The 23,127-nt window shown below is 35.2% G+C and overlaps 2 protein-coding genes across 3 annotated transcripts; one reads left to right on the top strand and one right to left on the bottom strand.

The window, feature by feature from the left end:
- Positions 1-3,565: 3,565 nt before the first annotated feature.
- On the top strand, positions 3,566-16,600 carry LOC117113042 (centromere/kinetochore protein zw10 homolog). Its single transcript, XM_033256267.1, has 19 exons — positions 3,566-3,680; positions 4,126-4,322; positions 5,274-5,381; positions 5,720-5,800; positions 6,209-6,274; positions 7,008-7,107; positions 8,184-8,341; positions 9,004-9,169; positions 9,511-9,590; positions 9,773-9,836; positions 10,016-10,089; positions 10,592-10,720; positions 11,219-11,364; positions 11,819-12,086; positions 12,396-12,500; positions 13,096-13,227; positions 14,269-14,361; positions 14,821-14,931; positions 15,217-16,600. Exons 1-19 carry the CDS (start codon positions 3,644-3,646, stop codon positions 15,322-15,324), a joined length of 2,223 nt encoding a protein of 740 aa, XP_033112158.1. The 5' UTR covers positions 3,566-3,643; the 3' UTR covers positions 15,325-16,600.
- A 482-nt stretch (positions 16,601-17,082) lies between these two features.
- Positions 17,083-22,681, bottom strand: LOC117113064 (protein GUCD1-like). Of its 2 annotated transcripts, XM_033256291.1 has the most exons (9): positions 22,480-22,677; positions 21,747-21,828; positions 20,535-20,606; positions 20,231-20,330; positions 19,490-19,581; positions 19,263-19,353; positions 18,952-19,012; positions 17,942-18,013; positions 17,083-17,561 (listed from the first exon to the last, which is right to left on the bottom strand). In XM_033256291.1, exons 1-9 carry the CDS (start codon positions 22,514-22,516, stop codon positions 17,443-17,445), a joined length of 726 nt encoding a protein of 241 aa, XP_033112182.1. In that variant the 5' UTR covers positions 22,517-22,677; the 3' UTR covers positions 17,083-17,442. The 2 variants fall into 2 exon arrangements, with proteins under 2 accessions (XP_033112182.1, XP_033112183.1); XM_033256292.1 differs by lacking the exons at positions 17,083-17,561; positions 17,942-18,013 and adding an exon at positions 18,025-18,775 and having other exon boundaries at positions 22,480-22,681.
- Positions 22,682-23,127: the final 446 nt, after the last annotated feature.

Genomic DNA, 23,127 nt, shown 5'->3' with positions numbered 1-23,127 from the left:
GTTATTGTTGTGATAAAAAGTTAACACAAACAATATGGTGGCTAAACGAATATTACACGTAAATATTTTTTTTTATTTGTTTGTTCCCCGACAAAATATATCGTCTTCCTCGAAGGGGGGGGGGGGAGGTAAGCTTCCCCCACTGTGTCCGACAGGCGCACGTATGTTGTTCCCTATTATAATGCTATTTATATTATAGAGATCAAGAGTAGTAGAGATTTGTAGTTATGCCACAAACGCCCGTGTTTACGACGTACTTTTACGGCGTCATTTTGTGGTACCTTAGCAACAATATCCAAGGGGCGGGGCTTACAAAGGTCCATTGCCGCCAAATCTTCAAAATGCATCAGCCGAATGTAGTACAATTGTTTATCAGTGTGATAAATCTGCTCAATAAACAATTTTAATTACTTGTGCAAATATAATATGTGGGTAACCCACATCTTTATATACGACTTTTCATGGATCTCGGCCTGCTATGTAAGCCCTCTTTAGGCTAGACGCGCCTAGACGGTTGGAAGCGACGATCGAAGAAAAACGGTTAAGCAAGCCAAGGGCTTCTTCCATTCCTCAGTATTAAACTCCTTCCATTGATGGGCACTGTCTAAAACTTTCTTCCAGGTTATCTCTGAAAAGATTGTAACCTTTTCGTCTGCAGTTGGCTCAACATGAATTACACAGGAGCCAGTGAGCTTCCATGACGGCCTAGGCTCGGACATGACACGTTGTTGTTTGTTGTTATTTCGCGACGTCATCAACCAGTACAATGAATTCATTATCCACCATCAACTAAACTGCCTTAAAGGGAAAAAAAATTGGTTCGTGTGGGAATCGAACACACAACCTCCATGTTTGCTATTCATTATCCACCATCAACTAAACTGCCTTAAAAAAAATCTGGCTCGTGTGGGAATCGAACCCACGATCTTAAAAAAAATAAAAAAATAAAAATAAACAAATTAAAAAAAAAAACTTGCCCCGTGTGGGAATCGAACCCACGATCGCTGAGTTTACTACCCCTGATCCAACATGACTAAACGGAGGGAGGTAAACCACGGCCCCTAAGCCATAAATGCGATAAACCTAGTACCACACCAAGTACCAGTTAGTCAACTCTGATCCTGCTATAAAAAAATTCTTTGTATATATACACTGCAGGTTAATATTACGCATGGTCATGGTGTCATGTAGGCTATGCTATCTAATGTTGAAATCAGCTTCCAAAACCAAAACATTTTGAATAAAGCAAGAAGCAAAGAGTATGCAATGTAACCATCTAATTTATTTTCAAATCCTCATTCTTGAAAGTGAAATTCTATATTTTGGAAATTTTGCATTAAATCTGTCAACCACGCTGTCATGGTCGAGGTTGCTTCACCTATCACGATATATTCCAACCACCATGAGGCTATCTAAATGAGCATTTGTCATAACAGAATGCAAATTATTTTTAATTAGTCTCATTGAAATATTATTATTGTTATTGTTGTGATAAAAAGTTAACACAAACAATATGGTGGCTATATGGCGGCTAAACGAATATTACATCGTAAATATTTTTTTTTATTTGTTTGTTCCCCGACAAAATATATCGTCTTCCTCGAAGGGGGGGGGGGGAGGTAAGCTTCCCCCACCAACGTCCGCCCCGAAATCGGAGTTGATTTAAAGTTTTGCTCTATCTAGGCCTAGGCCTATATAATGAAAATATTAGGCCTACGTAAAAACTCCAAAATCGGAGGGTTGATTAAAAGTTTTACAAACTCCAAGTCTGGAGTTTCGTGTATAGTATTCAAAACCTCCAAAATCGGAGGGTTGATTAAAAATTTTGAAACTCAGATTTCTGAGTTTTCGCGTAGGTATATACGCAAAACCTCCGAAATGGAGGGTTGATTGAAAGTTTTGCTCTCTCTATATAATGATAATAGTACGCAAAAACACAAAAAGTGGGTGGTTGATTAAAAGTTTTAAAAACCACTCCGGTTCTGTAGTTTTCGCGTATAGTAAGCAAAACCTCCGAAATCGTTGTTTTTGCTGCGGGCGCAGCAGGCACTTCGATTTCGGAGTAACTTCTTAAATCACTCCAAAAGACTTACGGTAGTTGCACAATATGTCCCACGATATGGTATTTTAAATGCAGCTTATCGTTACAAGCCACAGCAAAGGAAAATATTTATAAAAAAAATTATTCGGAAAATCGTCATTTTCTAGCCTGGATGATTCCCCCCCCCAAGAGACAGCCCCTGCTTTCTTCTTGAATAATGTTTATTATCTCATGACTCATGACAGTTGATGATTTCGGATCGTGAATGCGTTGAGGTCAGGATTTTGCAGATAAGAAAGCTAAAGCAAATAAACAAATGGATTAGACCAACTTTAGATTTAGGCCCTATTCATTTTCACAGCACAGGGAATAATGTATATTATAAGCCTCTTTTTTAATTCTAACTTTGTTTTATTTTATAGCTTATAAAGATTTTATACTGGGTCAGTTTTCCAAAAATATGACTTCCGAAGGTAAAGTGTTAATTTATGACATAGGCCCCTACAAGCTTTTGGGGGTTTTGAGGGGTGCTGAATACAAATCTCCTGTATATGCCAAGCTCAAAATGACCGGAAGGGCCTCCAACTCCAATATGGTCGCCAAATTTTGATATTTTCCATAATTTTACAATATCTCACATAGAATAATAGAATTGAGTCCGCTATTAGTGTCAGGGCCCGTGCATATAAGTGGCACCATCAAGAGTCAAATTCAGCCATTTACTAGTCGGATTTTTTTCACATTTTCCAATCCTAGATATTATTTTCTTAATTTATATAAAACAATTGTTACTAATCAATCCACCCGTTTACGAAAGAGGTTTTGTTGCTTGATTTTATAACCTTCCAGTGTATTCAGGACGCACTAAAATTACGTTTTCCTGATAATCAAAACACCTATTTCGACAACGGATGGCTCAATCGTAACAAAAACTAATATAAAAATAAGAATATAGACCTGATATCTAGTATCGGAAAATTAAAAAAAAAAAATACAAAGTGATATTTTTAAATGGTGACTCCCTCGCTGTGTATATTTCGCTTGTGATAGGCCTATGTCCTTGGCAAGACACTTTCCTACGGTTGTCAGCTCTCTCCACCCACCCTCCAAACATAAAATGCGCTGATTAAAGTTGGAACATTATGGAATTCTCCCCAGGGACACATATGTTCCATATGTGCCAGGGGAGAATTTAGTGGGGGAAGGGGTGGAGGAAACTTTTGGAAAATTAAAAAATGGAAAAAATGAATTAAAGAAAAAGAAATTATTGATCGCTCAAAACGCCTCAGAAATCATTCTTCAGTTTTAAACAAATGACTGCTGATTGACGAATAATTTTTGTATTTTAATTAATGTACCCATAACCTCAAATTAATCTGACAGAATTTTGCCAATATCGGAAAAAAAGTTTGGCAGAATGTGGCCGTGGAATGGCGTGTGTTTGGCGGCCGTGAAGGGCCTATCGACTTTCTGGTGGCAACAACAAGTACAAATATGTTGTTTTCTTCTGCTTACTGAGTTCATAGCGGGCGTACTTCTACTGCGCTGCACTTTGATGGTGTGGCAAACCCATGGTCATCAGTCAAAGAGCGGGAGTTCCCAATGGCTTCTTTGGTTACAGAAATATTAGCAAATTCAGGTAATGTTTATATTTTTCCTGTAGTTTAAAGATAACGTAGGCGTACATTAAAGTAATATGTGGGAATTTTCTCCATCGTTTGTCGTCATCAAGGTGGCTGATGTTTCATTGTTATTCTAGCATAGGGTAAGCCTAGGCCCTAGGCCTAGTGGTGGGTAGCCTAGGCTAGAGCATGCTCCTACTCTTGCCTAGGCCTACTACTAGCTAGGCTAGCCTAGGGCCAAGCAAGAGGCCTAGAGGTCTGAGTAGCCTAGGCCAGAGTAGGGGCCTAGGCCTATATATAAGAATAGTTCTAGGCCTAGTATAAGATGCCTACCCCTTTCGGTGTTTATAAAAATAACATGTTTACCAAAAGTTTCTGTATGTAGGTAATGAGTATGAATACCATGAGTATTTGCCCGCAGGTAAATTGTTTTTGTTATTCATATGATTTCGTAAAAATTAGGTTCATTGGAGAAAGATGACCTGGGAACTAGACTGCGTAAGCTCACCAGTAGTGTTGATGAGATTAAGTCTGAGGTTTACGATGCAGTGAAGAAGAAGTATGTTGAATTTCAGCCAAGCCTTGACACGGCACTTGAATTGGAAAACAAAGTGAACCAAGTGTCCAGTGAAGTGAATGCACTCAATGATCAAATCCAGGTATGGCAGATTAGAAACCCACTACATGTTGGCACTTCATGAGCATTTGTCCCAATATACCATTTTATAGGGTCTATTTTTCAACAGCGCCTCCAACGTCTCACTACTTTTTCACTAGGGGACGTCCAGCAGCCTAGCCTGAGAAAATTTCCGTTTTTTCCAGACAAATCTTTTCAGTGCGTTGAGAACCCAAAACATTGCAGGTTTTATACACCCATATTTTCCTCTTTTTTTTTCCCTTTTTTTTTTGGCATTTTGTTTTCAAAGACTATCCTAGGCCTCTACAACAACAAGGTTGTACACCAGTCAGAGAACACAATAAACACTGGTAACTAAATAGAGCAAAATACCTAGGCCTCTGGAATTCCCCTAGTTGTAGTTGCCAGGTTCTCGGAAATTTTCATTTCAAATTTAGCAAAAATGGTGTATACTGTAGATAAGGTATTGAAAAACCTTCCTGAGGCACAAATATTCAAATGTATTTGGTTTATGCTTTATGCTTAGTTTTTCCATTCTACGCTAAAGGTATATGATGCAACCTAATTTAGTAAACCTAAACCTATTGACCATTAATTTGCCTACTTTGTTTTGTGAGGTCATCTTCCTAGCTAATGACACAAAAAGATACACTTATCTAACAGTAGATTTAGTAACTGGTTTTGAGTATACTGCGCTTGTGCAGATGTACCCTATGCTGTGGTGGTCAAATTAATTTGTAAAATGGAATTTGTTAAAATTCTTCGGTAAAATGGAATGTGTTAATTTTCATCGTTCCAACTTATCGGGGAGTTCGGAATGGACCTGTCACCTACATTGTCCGATAAGGGACTATGTTTAGAGTAATTTTGACCTAGTTTCTGCGGTATACTCATGCTCCTATCAGAAGCTTATTTTTAATAGTTGCTTATTTTGTTTTTTCTTTTTTCATATTTTTTTCAATATTGTAACCAGAATGAAATAAAGATGGATCTGAATATGTCAACCAGTGATTTGCAAGATATAACTTTGAGCCATGCAAAAACCAAGGCAAAAATACAGGTGCTATCCACGTTGTGCAAGGTAAGATACTTTTTGTAATGTGGAAGCATGGTAATGTGTTTCAGAGTTAAAATTTCCCCTAAATTATCTTTTAATTTTTGCATCTTTGACATACTTATTTAGGAATACAATAAAAGAGTGGCAAATATAACAAATGCAGAAAAGTAAATACAAATAATATAAATTAATACGATATGGTTACGACTAACAACCTTTTAGAATCCCTTCAAGAACCAGGCTTCATTCATGGCATCTGTGTTACCAATCCAGGCTATATTAAATCTATTATTACTAACAATATCAATATTCACCATGCTTTATTAACCAATTTATGAATTTACTTGTTTATTTCTTTCTAGATTCATGATGGGTTACAGTTATTCAAGAGTTCATTGACCTCTCAAGATTATAAAGCTGCAGCTGATAATTTGGAATGTTTAGTAAGTATTAATTAAAAAATTTCTTTGTATGGCTGCACTTGTATGCATTTTTCAACTGGTATAAATGTGCCAAATATTATAAATTTGTCTACTTGAATGCTGGTGGCCACTTGTATACAGATGACAATTTCATGCATGTGTCAACATGTATACAGGTGAAACCTGTATAAAAGTCTGTCTACTTGTATACAGGTGGCAATTTTATACAGGTGACAACTTGTATGTGTCTTGTATGCATGTGTCAACTTATGCGTCTACTTTTATATAGACATGTGGTCATATGTGTACAGCGGTCACCTGTATGCTTGTATGCCCTGTTATTAATTGATATTTTGTAATTGATATTTTCATGTTTTCGATACTACAGTAATTGTTTACTAAACAACTGCAATTTTATGTTTCTTGCAGAAAAGTGACTTGTATAGTTTGATTGGAGAGAACCAGTGTGAGTTCGAAATTGTGAAGGCAATCAGGGTAGGCATATACTAGTTAATATTATTATTGTTGTTCTTGTTGTGGTCGCTGCTGCTGCCCCAGTTATCATGATAAATGTATACTAAAACGATTTTTGTAGTAAAACATAACATCTCAGTCAGAGTACACTGAGTTTTTTAATCTATGTGTTTAAGTACATGTTTTAATTTAATTTTTTTAAGGGTTAACCTATATTTCCCTGCAAAGAGTGTATCATAAAAGAATTATATGTTGTATTTTTCATTTATTTTGTGAGCATTGTAAATGTTTGCATTGTATGAATGATGTTATTAACTACAGTATGTACCTTGTTTTTAATGTGAGATATATCTACTGTACCAACAAACTTGATAATAAATGTACAGGGTTGTAGTTGTAAAGAACCTAAGGGCTAAATAATTGAGTGGATTTTTAAAATGGGCAAAGGGGTTAATAAATGTGGGTGGAGAGCCATGAAATTAGCTTTTGGTTTGGTGGAAATTTCAAGACTGGGTGGCCCCACCTACCTAACTACTGTACGTCACTGATATTTGTAAAATTTAATGAGGAATTTATAATGTCTTTCCAACAATGTAGATATTTGCCTTGCAAAAGGACACAAGCAGATTTACTGTACAACCAGGGACTTTTAACCCTGACCTCAAGGCTGTGAGTCCAAAACACAACTGTAAACTGCAGACCATAAACAATATTTAACTGACATTACAGAAACTTTGTTTTTTCTCATTCCTAGACGGAATTGACGGTGCATCAGGAAACTCTTCTTCACACTCTGGGAGAAAATTGGAAACAAGTTGTATCATGGAAATCGCCCAAGATGGAGCTTCAAATATGTAAGCATTTAGTCTCCAGCAACTCGCGGGGGTGTCCCGAAATGGGATTAGAAGACAAGCATCTTAACCACCACGCTTTTTGTTGGAACCATGGCCCTTAAAACATTAGAAATGCCTTGAGCAACATTGTTTCATTATGGGTGCTTGTCAAAAGTACTCTTTATTGTACAATAGAGCTTTTGATTGCATTTTCATTTAATAATTTTAATCATTGGTTTTAATAATATTCTTACCTTACTCTTAAGTGTACAATCTTAGTACATGTAGAGAGGTTACAAACGGGTATTTACAATATATGTACAGTACAAACCTGCTTTAAAATATACTAGTGTTTGAAATGTTATTCAAAATGTTTGGACCAAGTGTAAAATAGTCAGTTCGTTCATGGTTCATCTTAGTCTGTAAGATATATATGTATGTCTAAAAACAATTCTACGGGCAACAGAAACAGGAAACTGAGCATCATCAATGGTCCAATTTTCTCATTGATGATGCTCTGTTGCATGTTCCTGTTTCCTGTAGAACTGAGAAAATTGCTTAGCTCCATACAAATGTTTTTTTTAAAACTCTGATTACTCTGATTTTATCTCATTCCCGCGGATGTGGGATGAGATCCCTACTTCTGTTACAAGAATCCGGTATCAAAATAACACAACAACATTCACATAAACATGTATTTCAAAAAGAGCTCCTTGAAAAACCAAGCTCTCACCTTATATACATTAGCCCTAGAACTCCAGAGCATTCAAGAGCATTCTATATTGCCTACGTTCCTTATTGGTCACATTACTTCATAATAACCAATAGGCAATTGCTTCTATAGTACCCAAGATTCCAGAAACTTCCAAGTATTTCTTTTTTTTTAACTGTTTATTTGGTCATTAAATGTTATTCTAAAATGTTCTATGTATTAAATATGTTACAATAAGGAAAGGAAATAGTAATTTATTACACAATCATGCCTAAATATGGCCATGATAACATCACATCATGACCATATATAGGCCCATCATTACTATATATGGGCATACAACAATTTATTGTTAAAGAGAGCTTAATTTCTTTTTTTGATTTAGCTCATGATGACCTCCTGCAAGACATGGTAGTGGCAATGCATAAAGTTGGTATTCTGAATGGTAAAATACAGACGTTCGGTAAACACCTACTGGAGCATGTTTTCCTACCGATCGTTACCAACCCATCGGTACAGTGTGTAACTACTGGAAAATCAAAGGTATGTGTTGGTAATCTCCAAGTGTAAGATAATTTAATTATTAACTTAATTATTAATATTTGATTAATAGTGCCTAACATGCTTAAAATTCTTTTTGTGGTGGTTAATGCCAGGGCGCGCAACCTATGGCCATAATATTGACGCTGGTTTGGACGGCACTCTTGTCTATGGTTCTGGAGGTGGAACAAGGACTCTAAACCATAGGCCCAGTGTACGCAATTGGCTCATGTGCTCTTATATAGCCCAGTACATCTTTTGAGACAAGTAGAGGGACACCCCGGTGTACTGCTCCATACAGCCGCTGTTGTGGTCAGAAGAGAGTAGCTGGTACCGGTTTACCAGGTAGCTCAGACACGAAGAGACCCTAAAGTTTGGTTTTCATACAATCGCTACACGCTGTCACCAACAGTTTTCGGTGATGCTGATTGGTCGGTCGAATCAGGGAGCCTTTCCGATTGTGTCCGGACTGCTATGCAGTACAACTATTGCACTAAAAACACTGTAGCGACAGTGTAGCGACACTGTAGCGATTTTAAGGAATCCAGGCTTTCAGGAGAGAAGAGAGGTACTGCATTAGCTAGTTTACGAAATAGCGCTATATAGGTGCTGTAGTGTATGTAAGACCCTTCAAGCCAATTTCCACGATTTATATTGAATTTCAGACAACCAAAATAACATTTAAGAAAGTGAATTCAGATGATTCTTATGTTCAACCACAAAAAGTCTACCAAGAAATTCTGAAGGTGCTTAGGGGTCTTGAGGGGGCGCTGTTAGAAATAAAGATAACCATTGGAGAAGATGAACAAAGATCACTGATGTCTATATTAGGTGAGTATAACAGGTCAGTAAACTTTGGTGTTATTGTTAAATATCGTAATATTGAAGGATATGAGGTCACCTGTAGGGTTGAGAGAGCAGCTAGGTATAGTTGGCATTAGAGGGCTGAAAAGAAGGCTACATTGGCTTGGACATGTTACAGTGGTTGATTCAAGGGAGGTCCAGCAGGCCCAGTTCTCGTCTCGTCGTCGTCGTTGTCATCGTCGTTATTATTTAATATATTATTATTATTATTTATTATCATTATTATTATTTATTATTATTACTGTATTACTATTGTTTTGTTTTTAATTATTTAATATAATAATTTAATTTAACCACTTGATTGACAGGGATGTCAATATGGAAGGACCTGTCGGATCTGTTGATTAAGGAATGTCTTGTCAAATCTATTCCAACCACAAATGCCCAGGTAGGTAACAGCATCACCTTTTTACAATTTTTAATTAAATTAATTCTCATATAAATATTTGATGGTAATATTTTACTCTCCCATTAATGAATTGGTCTGCTGTTATTTGGGAAATTAATAATATAATAAAAACAGTTACATATACATGTTATATACCTTGCATTGTATCTTTTTCTTGATAGTTAACTGGATATAATTCGGTGATAACAGCAACAGAAGAGTTTGAGAAATCATTGGCTAAACTTGGTAAGACACTAATAACAGATTATTATAGTATCTTCCCAAAAGGGCTAAACTATGTACTGTACATGTATTAAAAATTTTATGATCTTTCAGTTTATTAACTTACTTATGTTTATTTATTTAAAATAAATGAATGAATTAGTGAATGAATGAATAAATAATGAATAATTATATATTTTTAGGGTTTGTCTCTGATGATGTTACACCTTTGTTGTCATATGCTAAAGATGTCAATATCCACTTTGCCAACAAGAAAGTAAGTGACAAAATATTATTCAATTTTTCCATGACTGTTACTTCCATGCTATACAAAAAAAAATCTGTATGTGATCACATCTATATCTGATCAAATCCGTATCTGATTAGATTTGTGTCCAATCAGATATGTATCTGATTAGATCTATGTCCAATCAGATCTGTGTTTGATCAGATCTATATCTGTATCTGATTAGATCTGTATCTGATCAGATCCGTATCTGATTAGATCTGTATCTTATCAGATCTGTATCTGATTAGATCTGAAAAAGGTCTAGGAGATGATATCTAAACAAAGTGAATGTATTGAAGGTACAATTGATCTATGTTTTTATGCTGTTTTTTAAGGCTCTATCAAATTTTCTGTGAATGTACAAGAATGATGTCATACTGCCTCCATTTATGGGCATGATAATGTCATATCATACCTATATATGGACAAAGGTATTTGTCATATCAAATTAAGTGTGAAAAAAAGCTTTACTGTACATTTTGTTTTCCAGTGTAGGGATATATTAGTTGAATCCCGCAATCTGATGAAACAAGATCTGCACAATACTGTCATAGTTGGAGTTGTTGAGGATGAATGCAATAATCAGGGGGGACAACAACACATATCTGGAAAGGATAAGGTAATGCCTACCTCTGGTGAGACAAAGCTTATGATTGGTACAAATGCTATTTGGTAGAGACTAATGAATTAATAGAGAGGAGCGATAGGTAAGGGAGAGATGATAGGTCAGTGGGTTAAAGAAGAAGAGAGATATAGATTGATGGAGGGAGTTTTCTCCTGGTGTTATTGTTAAACAAGATATCAGTTGAATTATAGAAATTTGGTCTGGGCCAATGGAGTCCCACAGCAGTGCCCCCATTGTGGTGAATTTAGCAGTACACCAGAGTGTCATGTATAACCCACACATCACCTCATGGGAGACCTAATGTAATAGAACCAGGAACACAATGGTCTCCATAGCTAAGCGCACACACAGTTGGCTACCACAGGTTTTGTTTCCCTCAATATAGATGAATGGAGAGAGAGAGAAATGATATATACATGAATGAATCACTATTTAATTATGTAATTTTTAATAAGTTCATTACACATTAGAATATTGAAATTTTGCTTTCAGAATTTGCATGGAGAAGAAATGAGGAAAAATTATGTATCACCAGGAACATTTCAATTTCCCCAATGCAGGATCTCCATAACAACGCAGCAGCTTGTGAACCTAGCTTACGAGACATTGTTTGAAGCAACTCAAAGCTCACAACAATGGTGAGGTTATATAAACTAAAATTCTAGAATGTTGTAATATTATATAACTGAAAGTAATATAATCAAAGGTTGCAATGTTATCCTAGCTTATGTTTTGCATCGTTGTGCAAATGCTGGAAAAAAAGGTTGCAAAGTTATCCTAGCTTATATTTTGCATTGTTGTGAAAATGATGAAAAACGGTGGATGACTCCTTATAAAGGGAGTTTATTGGTGAAGTGGTAAGGCAAGGCTGCCGCTAACTACAACCTCAACATCGGTGCTGGTTGGAACTCTGGGTTCGGTTGGTTGAACCAAGTCTTTAAAATGGAGGTCCAGTGTAAGCATTTGTGAACCCATTGCATCTTTCAGAATGGTAGGGTAGTCATGGAACACGCTTATACACAATTCAGCACAGTGACGCCGTGAGTTATGGGTTATACTCTAACTTTTACCCTTATTTTATGTTTTCTTTAGTGCGACTCAGCTTTTCCAAACCACACGTAGCATGTTCGAGTTGTACTGCGCAGTAATACCAACGTACCACAAAGACAGCTTAGCCAAGTTCCCACAGCTTTCAGCTCTACATCACAATAACTGTATGTACATAGCACACCACTTGCTGACCCTAGGCCACCAGTATAGGGATCAGCTACCACCGCCCCTCTGCCAAGGTTCAGCCACATTTGTTGACGAAATTCCACAATTCCGTCACCTAGCAACTGATTGCTTTATGGAACAAATGGTCAGTTTGGATTTTATTAATTTTTTTGGGTACAATTTGTAGATGCTTATTTCCATTCCATTTATACTGATTATCTTTATACTTTATTATATTAATTTTTGTATATTTTCTACATAAATCCGTAATTTTTAAGATTGGTGCAAGTAGTGCTTAGGTTTTTCAATCAATAGTTAGTGAGTTTGAGCAAGAGGCTGATGACACTAGGCAGGCCCTTATCAATGTGTGTCTCTTTTATTTTTATTATTGTTTATTATCATTATTATTATTAATCAAAATGATATGTATTATCATTTTGTTTTCAATCTGCAGCGTACACAAAGAAACCAAGTAATTGAATATCTGAATGGTGCTGGTAATATGGATCAAGTATCTAGCGGAGAGAACTACAAGACGACAGAAAGATCATTTAAACAGGTGACTATTGATATGTTTTATACTATTGTTTCCACATCAGTTGTGGGTTGCAGTATCGCCCATACCAGTTGGTAACGCACTCCTCCATGTGATTCTGTTGCAGTGTTCATATTTGCCATATTCCATTGCTTCCAACCGTCTCTCACTGTATACATCCATCTGTTATTTGGATGTCCTCTCCCACGATTTCCATAAACATTGGTCTTTGTATAGCAGTGTTAATTTAGCAACCAGCCCACAATAAAACCAGTAAAATTACTGTATATCATAAATATAGAGAACAATAGACCTAAGCTAAAGAATCACTTATAATCCATCAAATGCACTGCAGCATCAAAGTAAATACTGTATATGTATATTATATTAATAAAACTGGATTAAAATCTAATACAAAAAAAATCTAAGGCAGGAAATTTGTAAAAAAAAAAAAAAAAAAAAAAAAAACTCCACAGAAACTAGAAAAGACACTAAAAACTAGGAAACATTAATTGATACATTTTTTAATCTTCATTTTTCCCTTGATTTACAGCAGTTATCACTTTTTTCAGCACCAGTTCAAACTAAATTATATAAATATTTTTATTATGTTTTCCAGGTGCTGCATCAGTTGGTTCATTTGCATGCAGTGTGGTCACATGTCTTACCATCCAGTGTGTTTATCAAAGTAATGGGAACGCTTGTAAATACAGTATTCCAGCACATAGTTGATAAAATTGTTGCTTTAGAGGTGGGTTGAAACTTTATGATATGGTTTCTTGGGTGTAGAACGTACCAAGGATGGCCAACGAAAGTTCAAAGACTTGTTTCCAGTGGGGTCCTTGTGGACAATATCTTCATGACTAATGTGCACATGGCCATACATAGTACACATCTCTTTCAAAAGACATGGTGCTATATATTACAGTATTTGTAGCAGGGATGGGTATTAAAATTAAACCTGGGATCAATGTTGTATATTAATAATAATGATAGACATATATGGCACTTATTTTGTTAACCCTCTGGATACCGGATTCTTTTGTACTGCAAACCCTTGAATACCGGATTCTTTTGCAGTGTAACAAGGTTTTTTGCGTTTTTTGAGTATATGTCGCTCTGGTGGATTATTGGGAACTTTCTGTAAATTATACAGAAAAATGTTTCTAAAAACAAAGAAAGCTTATAGAATAAGCTTTCATTTGATGTATAATTTATATTTTGGGGAATTTTTTTTCATAATATAATATAATATATATATATATAATATAATAGAAATGACAGAAAAATGCTACATATAAATCGTCAGCAAAAACCGGGAAAAAAAATAAATTATAGCCAAAAACAATAAAAACAAATATAAAACATTCCTATTCCACACAGTTATATAAATTATTTACCCAACCATCCATAACTATAAGCGCGATCTTTCCATTCAAAAGCGTCGACTACCCTCACATTTCTAGACCTAGGCTCATCTTCATCAAGAACATCTCCGCCGTCAGAACTGCTTGAAGCTTTTAGGACACAAAGTGCTTTGCCCCCGATTATTGTATACATAATCAGTCATAATACAATGTGTAACCTCCACTCCTTGTGGAGTATTACTAGTCATGCATGTATTTCTTCAGGAATGCATTCCACAGCAGTCTTGCCAGGTACCATTTATACACCTGGGTAAAGAGGAACTAAGGGAGAAAAAATGACTCCGCACTGCTTTAGATAATGAGTGAAAATAAATTGCTGTTCCTCTGTTATTTTATTTTAAGCCAGAATGTTTTTATTTTTCAAGGACATTTCAACTGATGATGCAAATCAGTTACTCGCCTTGATGACAATGCTCTTAGAAAAAGTCCCGGAAACATTACAACCAGAAAATACACAGGTAAGATAAGAGTGGTAAATAATAATAGTAATAATAATAATGTGTTTACCTTCCAATTCCAGGGTTTTTTTTTCTCATGACTCAACACAATTTTACTTCCTAACCCCAAGTCTCATTAAGAGACTTGCTTTATACACAATTTTATCGGGTCTGTTTTCAAACAGTGCCACCAACTGCTGGTTTATATGTAATCAATTCCATCCTGTAATTACGGTAATAATTAAATCTATTATACATCCAAAAATTTAAAAGATGTCAAATGTGGTTGGGCTAAGTAGGTTCGAATAGAAGTAAAGTTAGTAAAGATGAGTTAAGGTATATTTTGTGTTAAAGCTTCTAGGTTAAAATCAATGGTTATAGTTATTAGGTTGCCTTTATTTGTTTACACATGAGATCATAGTTCAGGCATTGGTTATACCTTTTTGACTTGCCTATTTGTTTAAATAATTGTTTTTACAGGTGGTCGTAGTAGAAGCAATGGTTATACCTCACTGGGTTACCTACAAAGAACTCATGTTTATTCTTGAAGCAAGTCTTCAGAATATTGTCGACCGATGGGTTGATGGAAAGGTATTGTTATGTTATTTGTCAGTAAAGTAGACACCGTAGTAATATTGTATACAATTTGTTAGGTAAACCCTGGTTTCCCTAAAATTGCTACACTTTCGACACAGTGTTTTCACTGTACTGCAATTATTACACTGCGTAGCTGTCGCCAATGCAATAAGAAACTGAAAGCTACAACGTTTTTATGGAATCTAACTTTATTGTACACAGTTACTTATCACTCAAAGTGACAATATTGCATTATTGTGACCTTAATAACATTGCTCATTTTGTTTTTTTTATCCACAGGGTCCATTAGCAATGGTCTTCCAACCAAATGAAGTCAAAGGCTTGATAAGAGCTCTGTTTAAAAATACAGACAGGCGAGCCAATGCTTTAGCAAAGATCAGGCTTTGAAATATGACACCACCGAATAAGGTAGTATAGACATTAGATACAAGATTCTTTTATTGTCAAAGTAAAATTCATTTTCTTGATACTATTAACAAATAATTGATTGCATGTCATATGCTTCATGTACAAGACTTTCAGCTGCTCAGTGTGATACACATCATAGATTAGCGCCAATATTGATTGACGGCCAAGAACAGTCTTGATTAAAAGTGTCAATTTCAACTGGAATTCTGGTAAATACTGATGAATTGCGGAAATTGTGGATGTACGGAAAAGAGAAAATGCTATGGAAATATATCATATATCAGCTTTGACCCAGAAACTGTAGGACTACACATTTAAACATCCATGACAATGAGTTTTCCATTTGGACTACGGTAACTTCAACGCACTTATGGCTAGACTTGTTCCTGGACTACTCCGACTTGTCAGATTACTGATAAATTATTGTGAAACCCAAGAAAAAGTGACTGATATATCTTCGTCCAGTCCATTTTGTTTAGAATTTCCCTGCTATGCGTGAAATTTTGAGCAATACATATTTTGCACTCAGGAAAATCAGGTGCTACGTAAATTTTACATTTGCTAAGGGAATTTTTATACATATAATAACTGAAATGTATTTTACAAAGTTGAGAACACTGGAAAAATGTTGAAGTATTACTCATCCAATAATATGAAAGGGCACAGATTTTGTAAGAAGAGCAAAACAATGAACCCATATGGGACAACATGACATATAATACTATATCAAGAAAACTTGACTCATCATTCAAAGACGTCATACAGTTCTATATTTGAGTTACAGCAGCATTTTACAAAGGTCAGAATCTTTATATCCCTATTCTATGAACCTTGCAAACAGACTTTTGAACAGATAGCAGTTAATTGCTTTGTTTATATCTAGAAACATTACATTTATGCAGTTTGCACTAAAAAAGGGGTTTACAGTGGAAAAGCTTGCCTTTGAGGGCTCCAGGTTTTAAAGCCATATGTGTGTATTACAACAGTGTGCTAAAAATGTACTACATACTGTAATACATTTTAAATTTTATTTTAAGGGATCATCTTCAAGCTCCATTTTATCACATCTTTACACAATGGATGCTATAGATTAATGAATTTTATAGTTTATTATATAGTATAATAATATATCGTTATATTATTATTACTGTAACTGTGTATTACCTTAACATGTTGATATTCTACTCAAGACATTCATTAATACAATTTCATTGTAAGATATGTGGAGAGAAATAAACAAATAACAATTATGAAATATAATTGAATTTGTTTTAATTTGTTTGGTATATTCATCAGGGCTCGATTTAGTACTAGCCCGGCGTACAATGTCTAGTAAAAACCGCTCCGGGCTACCCTATTTACTCCTCATGTTGCCCGGTTGTCTACTGGAGAATTAGCAAGAAAAACAAAAACAAAAAAAAGCGGAACTTTCGAGACAATCCCTGCACAGGAGGTACCGCAGCCCAGAGAGTACACTCTAGCTAGCTTTCAGCTCCCCACATGCGTGAGTGTTTAATTATTAAGATGATCCCCAAGTCATTCACCAACCACTTCAGGGTGGCATGTTATCTTTCTCTCAATAGAAGATCGTTTGATCGTTCAATCTGGTTAATTTAGGTAGTTAGAACATTTAAATTAATGTACTACCTTATTCATATTATTTTCTCATAATGATATTTTTAAAATGTCCAACTTTTAATAAAAAGTACTTCAATGCTATAGGTAGGCTAGGTTATATAGTATAATAATATATCGTTATATTATTATTACTGTAACTGTGTATTACCTTAACATGTTGATATTCTACTCAAAACATTCATTAATACAATTTCATTGTAAGATATGTGGAGAGAAATAAACAAATAACAATTATGAAATATAATTGAATTTGTTTTAATTTGTTTGGTATCTTCATCTTAGTAGTAAAAATAGGATATTGAAAATAGAGGAAATGTTAAAAGGATCTGTTAGCTAGCCCTCTTATTGGTCAATCCATTACTGACCATCACTTCACTTCACAACAGATTGTCGATGTCCACAAAGAAAGCCAATTGTCTTCAGTTTCTTCCCCCTCCCTCTTGCTTCATACACATAACATCAACTTTTTTTTAATTCTTTTTCTTTCTTATCATCAGTGTAAATAAACAGAATATCCTCATCAGTTCCATATGCTTTTCTTGCTTTGTCGAAATTATCAAATTTAGTTTGAAACAAACCTAAAAATAAACCAAATACAGAACATATCTTTATTAATATTTATTTACAAATGACAATTTAATAGATATATGCAAATTGTTGCTCACATCAAGAATAAAATAAAAGTACATTGTCTTAGTTCATGAAAACAAAAAAAGTATGTTTAAAACATGCGCTGTTGTTGCTGTTGTTGTTGATTTTTGTGAGGTAAAGAACACAAAATTGCTTGACAACGAATATGCGCTAATTTTGCTTTTTTGTTTTCACAAACTAACGCAATTTACTTTCATTGTGTTAGTTTGTGATATAAGCGATGAAATATTCTAAACTATCAAATGTTCGCGCACGATTAGAAAATGTCAAAGAATCGTAGGATATTATCAAATATTGATGAACGTACCTGTAAAAGATGGATCCCTATATATTATGCGTTTCTCAATTTTGTCATACCCACACACAACTATAAAATGACCTACAAGAAGATGCAAAGAAAAAGTTTGCTTAATATTAATTAACACTTCCTTGGAATTAGTGCATGGTTTGCTTAACGACTTGTATGGATTGCCCTAATATGTTATATATTGCACCGCAATAACTAGGCTTGTGTTTTTACACCTAGTACTACACCTAGTTGAAAACAGTCAGGTAAATTTTTCTTATTCTTATTACAATAAATAGGCCTTATGTGTGTATACATACATAAAAAAATTGAGTAATTGCATACGTATTCTTATTACATGAATTGATAAATCCCCAAAAGAATAGGGGGTCCAGGGGTCCTCCCTCGCAAAAATTTTGATTCCTGAATGAGGTGTCCCGAATTCTGAGGTGTCTTTTAATGATTTAATTTAATCAAAATTCAATGTTTTCCCCTATTGAATACGATTCTATGAATCGATAAACCCTTAAGAAAAAGGGGTCCAGGTTTCCCCGGGGAAATTTCAATTCCTATAATATGCTTAATTTCTAATTGCTTAATATGTTTCAACTGTAAGAGGGTGTGGCTAAAATAAAATACGACCTCCAATTAAAGACCACTTTTCTGTGGTCCCAAATCAACAAATGTCTTTTATCTTTATTGTTCTAATTAGACACTAAAACTGCTAAAGACCATCAAAAGCTTGGTCCCGAAAGTATTTTTAATTTGAGGGAGACCTGTATTAATATAATGGACAGATTCTTTTTGGATGATCAATTGGTAGAGAAATTCAGATATTCAAGGTAAAAGTAGTTTCTGTAAAAAAAAAAAAAAAATCTTGTGTAGATGTGGGTTTGATTCAAGAAACTATGAATAACATACAGGTAATACTGTATAAAAAATATGACCAGGTAAAAAAATGTAAAATATACTGTAATTTTAGTCATAAAAACACCTAATAAATAAAACTTAAAACTATAAAAAATACCAACCAAGATATCCATGGGCTTTTGTGTCTGATTTTGAATCAGTAGAATTTGTGGATAACTCAACCTACAGTAATGGAAAAAATATTAATTAAATTTCAACCATGGCATCTGAATACATCACACAACCATTCATTCAGTGAGCTAATCAATATTCATGAAAAATACTTTCAACCAATCACAGTGCTTATTCTGTAGCATCTAAAGATGGCAGCATCAATGAAAACCATGATCACATGATTATGATTTACTGCATGTTACTGCTGTAAGCCAATCAGAATTCATGAAAAATATTTTAAACCAATCACAGAGCTTACCTCCTGGCATTTCAAGATGAAAGCATCAACCAAAATTATGATCACATGACCAGCTTTGATGTGTTTTAGTATCTCGGCAACTTCAACAGATCTGTGTATTTAAATTAATATAATCACAACATTTTTTTTTTATTGTCTGTGGTCCATGGTTATCTGAGCAATACTTAAATTGAGTTTATTAATATTAATTTATTTTTTAATAAACACAACATGTTGTATTTGCTCACCTTTTTTCTATATAAATGCCTTTGCTAGCAGCTTGGTCAAACAAAGTGTTTATTCGTTTTTCTTCACTTGTAAACGATCGCTGGTAGAAACTCTACAAATAAAAAGGAACTGAGCACTGCACTTACTAGAGGCTTCTGATTTCATTTTTTTGTATATTTGCATATACAGTACTTGCTTTTAGCTTTCAAATGAAAAATAAAAAGACAGGTAATGTTTTCATTATCACTATTATTGTGAGTGTGTACACCTGATCTTGCATCTATATCACCATACGTAGTGCCACATTTAACATGTGATACAGTGGCATAACGATGGGGCTGGGGGCCCTGTGGCTTTCTGAGAGTGGGGCTTTTTGGGTCCTGGTCACCAAATTCCATTGTGGGATTTAGGTGTGCTCATTTTTTAATTATGTTTGTCATTGCATTCTAAATGTTTTTAACAACGAAATAAATTATATATTAGTGGCGAATCCAGGAATGATTAATAGGGAGAGACTTTCACTGATAAAGGGTCAATACCACCTCAGCCCGACCATTGTTGGGGCCGAGATGAGAAAATTTATGATTACGACACCTATAATTGGACGGAAATGGCACTCAGAGACTTATAATTTAAAAATTTAGGGGCCCCCTTTAATTCCCACTGGATATAATATGATATACAGTCGATGTTAGAGACAAATTATGGTTTGGGGCCTCGTCGGGGCCCTGCGGACCGCTGCACAAGAGTGATACACTTACTTCATTTTCATATGTGGGGTTAACACCTAATGTTTGTGTACACATTAAGTGTTTGATTTCATACTTGCTGAATATACTGGCAATGTCTATAGTCCAGATGCTAGGAAATTAAAGCAAAATTTAAAGATGTTATTTGTATTTGCTAGGACATACAAGGGAGAATTGGTGCGGCTATAATATTGGAATCTCCGTTTAAAAAAAAAACTATCTTTAGTTATGGAGAGACATATAGCATTGGCCCCTTTACCTCTTAAATTGTTAAACATTCTAAAATATAAAAGTACATAGTAAAATGTGAACACACCTATTATGAAGGCCAAGTTGTTTGCAGATGTATTCAAACTTGTCTTCTTCGAAATCACCAGAGTTCAAATATCTAAATAAGACAATTGGGTTTTTCAATGAAAATACAAAAAAATAAATTACTTTTATATTCTTTTAATCATTATAGCTTTGATTTTTAGCACTGGAATTTGTTGATACATACCAGCATATTGTTGTGCCATGGCATTGACTGTATGACCAGTGGTGGATTCAAGGGGGCACTACTAGCCTGCCTTCCCCTATCTTCCCCCCCCCCCATCACCCAAATTTTTCAAAAATAAAAAATAATGAAGGGAAAAAAAAGAATATTGTATTCAAATTTAAGTCGGGGAGTACAATTTTCGGCCATCTAGAGGAACCACAATCCTATAATTTCTTACCTCAGCCCCAACCATGGTGGGGCTGAGGTGGCTAGACCCTCAATCTCTAAATGTCCTTCACTGGGCTACTTCTATGGTATTACAAAATTCTAGATCTACCACCGAGGATGTTGTTAAAAACATTTAGAATACAATACAAGGACAAACATGAACACAAGATAAAAAAAAAGAGCATATAAAAAAATCTCACAATGGAAATGGCATCCGGGACCTAGAAAGGGCCCCCAGCCTCAGAAAGCCACAGGGTCCCCGGTGGAAGCGTTACGCCACTGTCCATCTGCTGATGTCAGTGGCAGTCAATAAAAAATATGCATTGCGTGTGCATCATGGCTGACCACCGATAAGCGCAGTGATTGCCAGGCTTAACGCATCATATAATTGATTTTCTGCTACTGGTTGCCACTTTCATTATCAAGTCGTTATAATCGGTTCGAACAACCGCAGTAGAGCGCATAATGCGTTACGCCACTGCAGATGGAGTTGAAGTTGTCGCAGTGAGTGACTGGGGTAAGCATATACCATTCTATTTCATCTACATCTATCACATCTCAAATGTTCTATCTATGATCTTTTCTCTTTTTTTTCTTTCTATGATGCTGGCTCCAAACCTTTTGGACCATCTGCCTTGAATCATCATCCTGACTTCAGCTACTGCATAGCATTGCCAGTTGTGTCTGACACTCTTAAGTCCATTATTTGTGCACAAACTACAGTACTGTAAACTACTTTATTACATACTTGAAATTATTTACTTGTATTTTACTTGACTTATTTTGTTGTTTCTTTTTTCAATGATATTTATATCAACTTACTGCAAAACCATTTTTGTACTTGCAATCCCACAATCCCAATTGCCTTCTTGCAAGATAAGTGGTACGTCATGGACGATATAATCTATTAAACGATATGGAGGTGAATACAAAACTTTAAAATACTTCTACATTTAAAGCAACAAGCAATTCCACTCTCTGATTTATGATAGCAGTGGCAGAACCAGCTGGGGACTGGCGAAATAGTTGCTCGCCCCTGCTCCTTCTGGCAGCGGCCAAACTTTACTAAAAGTGAAAAATCTTTAAAATGACTAAAACTTGAAGATTCCCGGGGTATAATTTCCTAGACCCCACAATATTTAAGAGAACAGGCCCCACCCAAACAATTCTTCCTCTCCGTCCGACCATAGTTCCACCCCTCAGTTTCAGGCTACATGCAGGTCCTCGATTGTCATTCGTGCAACCTACTGCTGAGTAGAATGTCTTGGAAAACGATAGGCTTAATAGTAAATACGTTTATAAAACCACGTTCATATAATTTGGGCACTGTTGTTTAGGTACTGATCACTTCCTCCGTTTGTTGAGTATATCTCGTCAGCCGGGCAGCGGCAGGGAAGAGCCATGCGATCAGTCAGTAGGGCCTAGGCCTAGAGGGTTACACGGCGAGTCCACCAGTTTAGGAATGCAGTACCACGCTTGACATTTTTAAATGTTATGCATTCATAAACTTATTGAAAAATTGGTGACAATAGTTGAATAACATAAACAACATTACCATCTTCAATTTCTTTATTCGAAGCACTGAATGCCATGTTTACTATTTACATTAGGTTGCCACAATATCATGACAAATTTAGCCCATGTATTGCCAAGGAGGTATGGTATTGCATAGTTGAGGCCAATAATGTTCATCCACGTCCAGACATGTTAATAATGTTTGTTAATTACATAGACTATTAATGAATCTATTAATTGCTCGAGTTCATTTTTTTAAATCAAAAGAGTCCACTTTCCATCTGTTGATTTATATCTAGTTTTCGGATGATGTGCATTATTTCGTTGCCTTTTTGACAGACATTTCCAAGTGCATTATCTGAATTTGCTGATTCACTGTTTACGGCATGCAGAAGCTGTAAAAGAGAAACCATTCGTTTATTCATTTTAATGTAGTTAAACAAATACACAACATAGGCCCTATAGAAGAAATGGATGGAAAAAGTAAGGGTATAAAATGAAAATAAAAATGACTGTAAATAACCCTTAACTAGGTAGGATTAACGATCCTCACTTGCTAATAAAGTATTTTATATTGATTTGATCTGATTAGTAAGATTCCAATACATGACTCGAAATTACTCGATGATTAATTGATTAAAAAAGTGTTGGCCTAGCATTAATTAGACCATGGAGGAATTTGAATACA

Source organism: Anneissia japonica, unplaced genomic scaffold (genome assembly GCF_011630105.1).
Source record: "Anneissia japonica isolate Jap-2015-1 unplaced genomic scaffold, ASM1163010v1 scaffold288039_len1115542_cov189, whole genome shotgun sequence".
In the NCBI taxonomy this organism is placed as follows: domain Eukaryota; kingdom Metazoa; phylum Echinodermata; class Crinoidea; order Comatulida; family Comatulidae; genus Anneissia; species Anneissia japonica.
Note: the sequence above shows the minus strand (reverse complement) of the source record. Positions and strands in the feature narration are given on the sequence as shown.

Bases quoted from the DNA above. Each gene is read 5' to 3' on its own strand.
- LOC117113064 (XM_033256291.1), bottom strand. From the start codon at position 22,516: ATGGCATTCAGTGCTTCGAATAAAGAAATTGAAGATG. The intron at 18,014-18,951 runs GTTGGTATTTTT...ATCTTCTTGTAG, and splicing joins AAAAGCCCATGGATATCTTG to GTCATTTTATAGTTGTGTGT. The intron at 17,562-17,941 runs GTACGTTCATCA...GTTTATTTTTAG, and splicing joins TAGGGATCCATCTTTTACAG to GTTTGTTTCAAACTAAATTT.
- LOC117113042 (XM_033256267.1), top strand. From the start codon at position 3,644: ATGGCTTCTTTGGTTACAGAAATATTAGCAAATTCAG. The intron at 11,365-11,818 runs GTGAGGTTATAT...TGTTTTCTTTAG, and splicing joins ACTCAAAGCTCACAACAATG to TGCGACTCAGCTTTTCCAAA. The intron at 13,228-14,268 runs GTGGGTTGAAAC...TTATTTTTCAAG, and splicing joins ATAAAATTGTTGCTTTAGAG to GACATTTCAACTGATGATGC.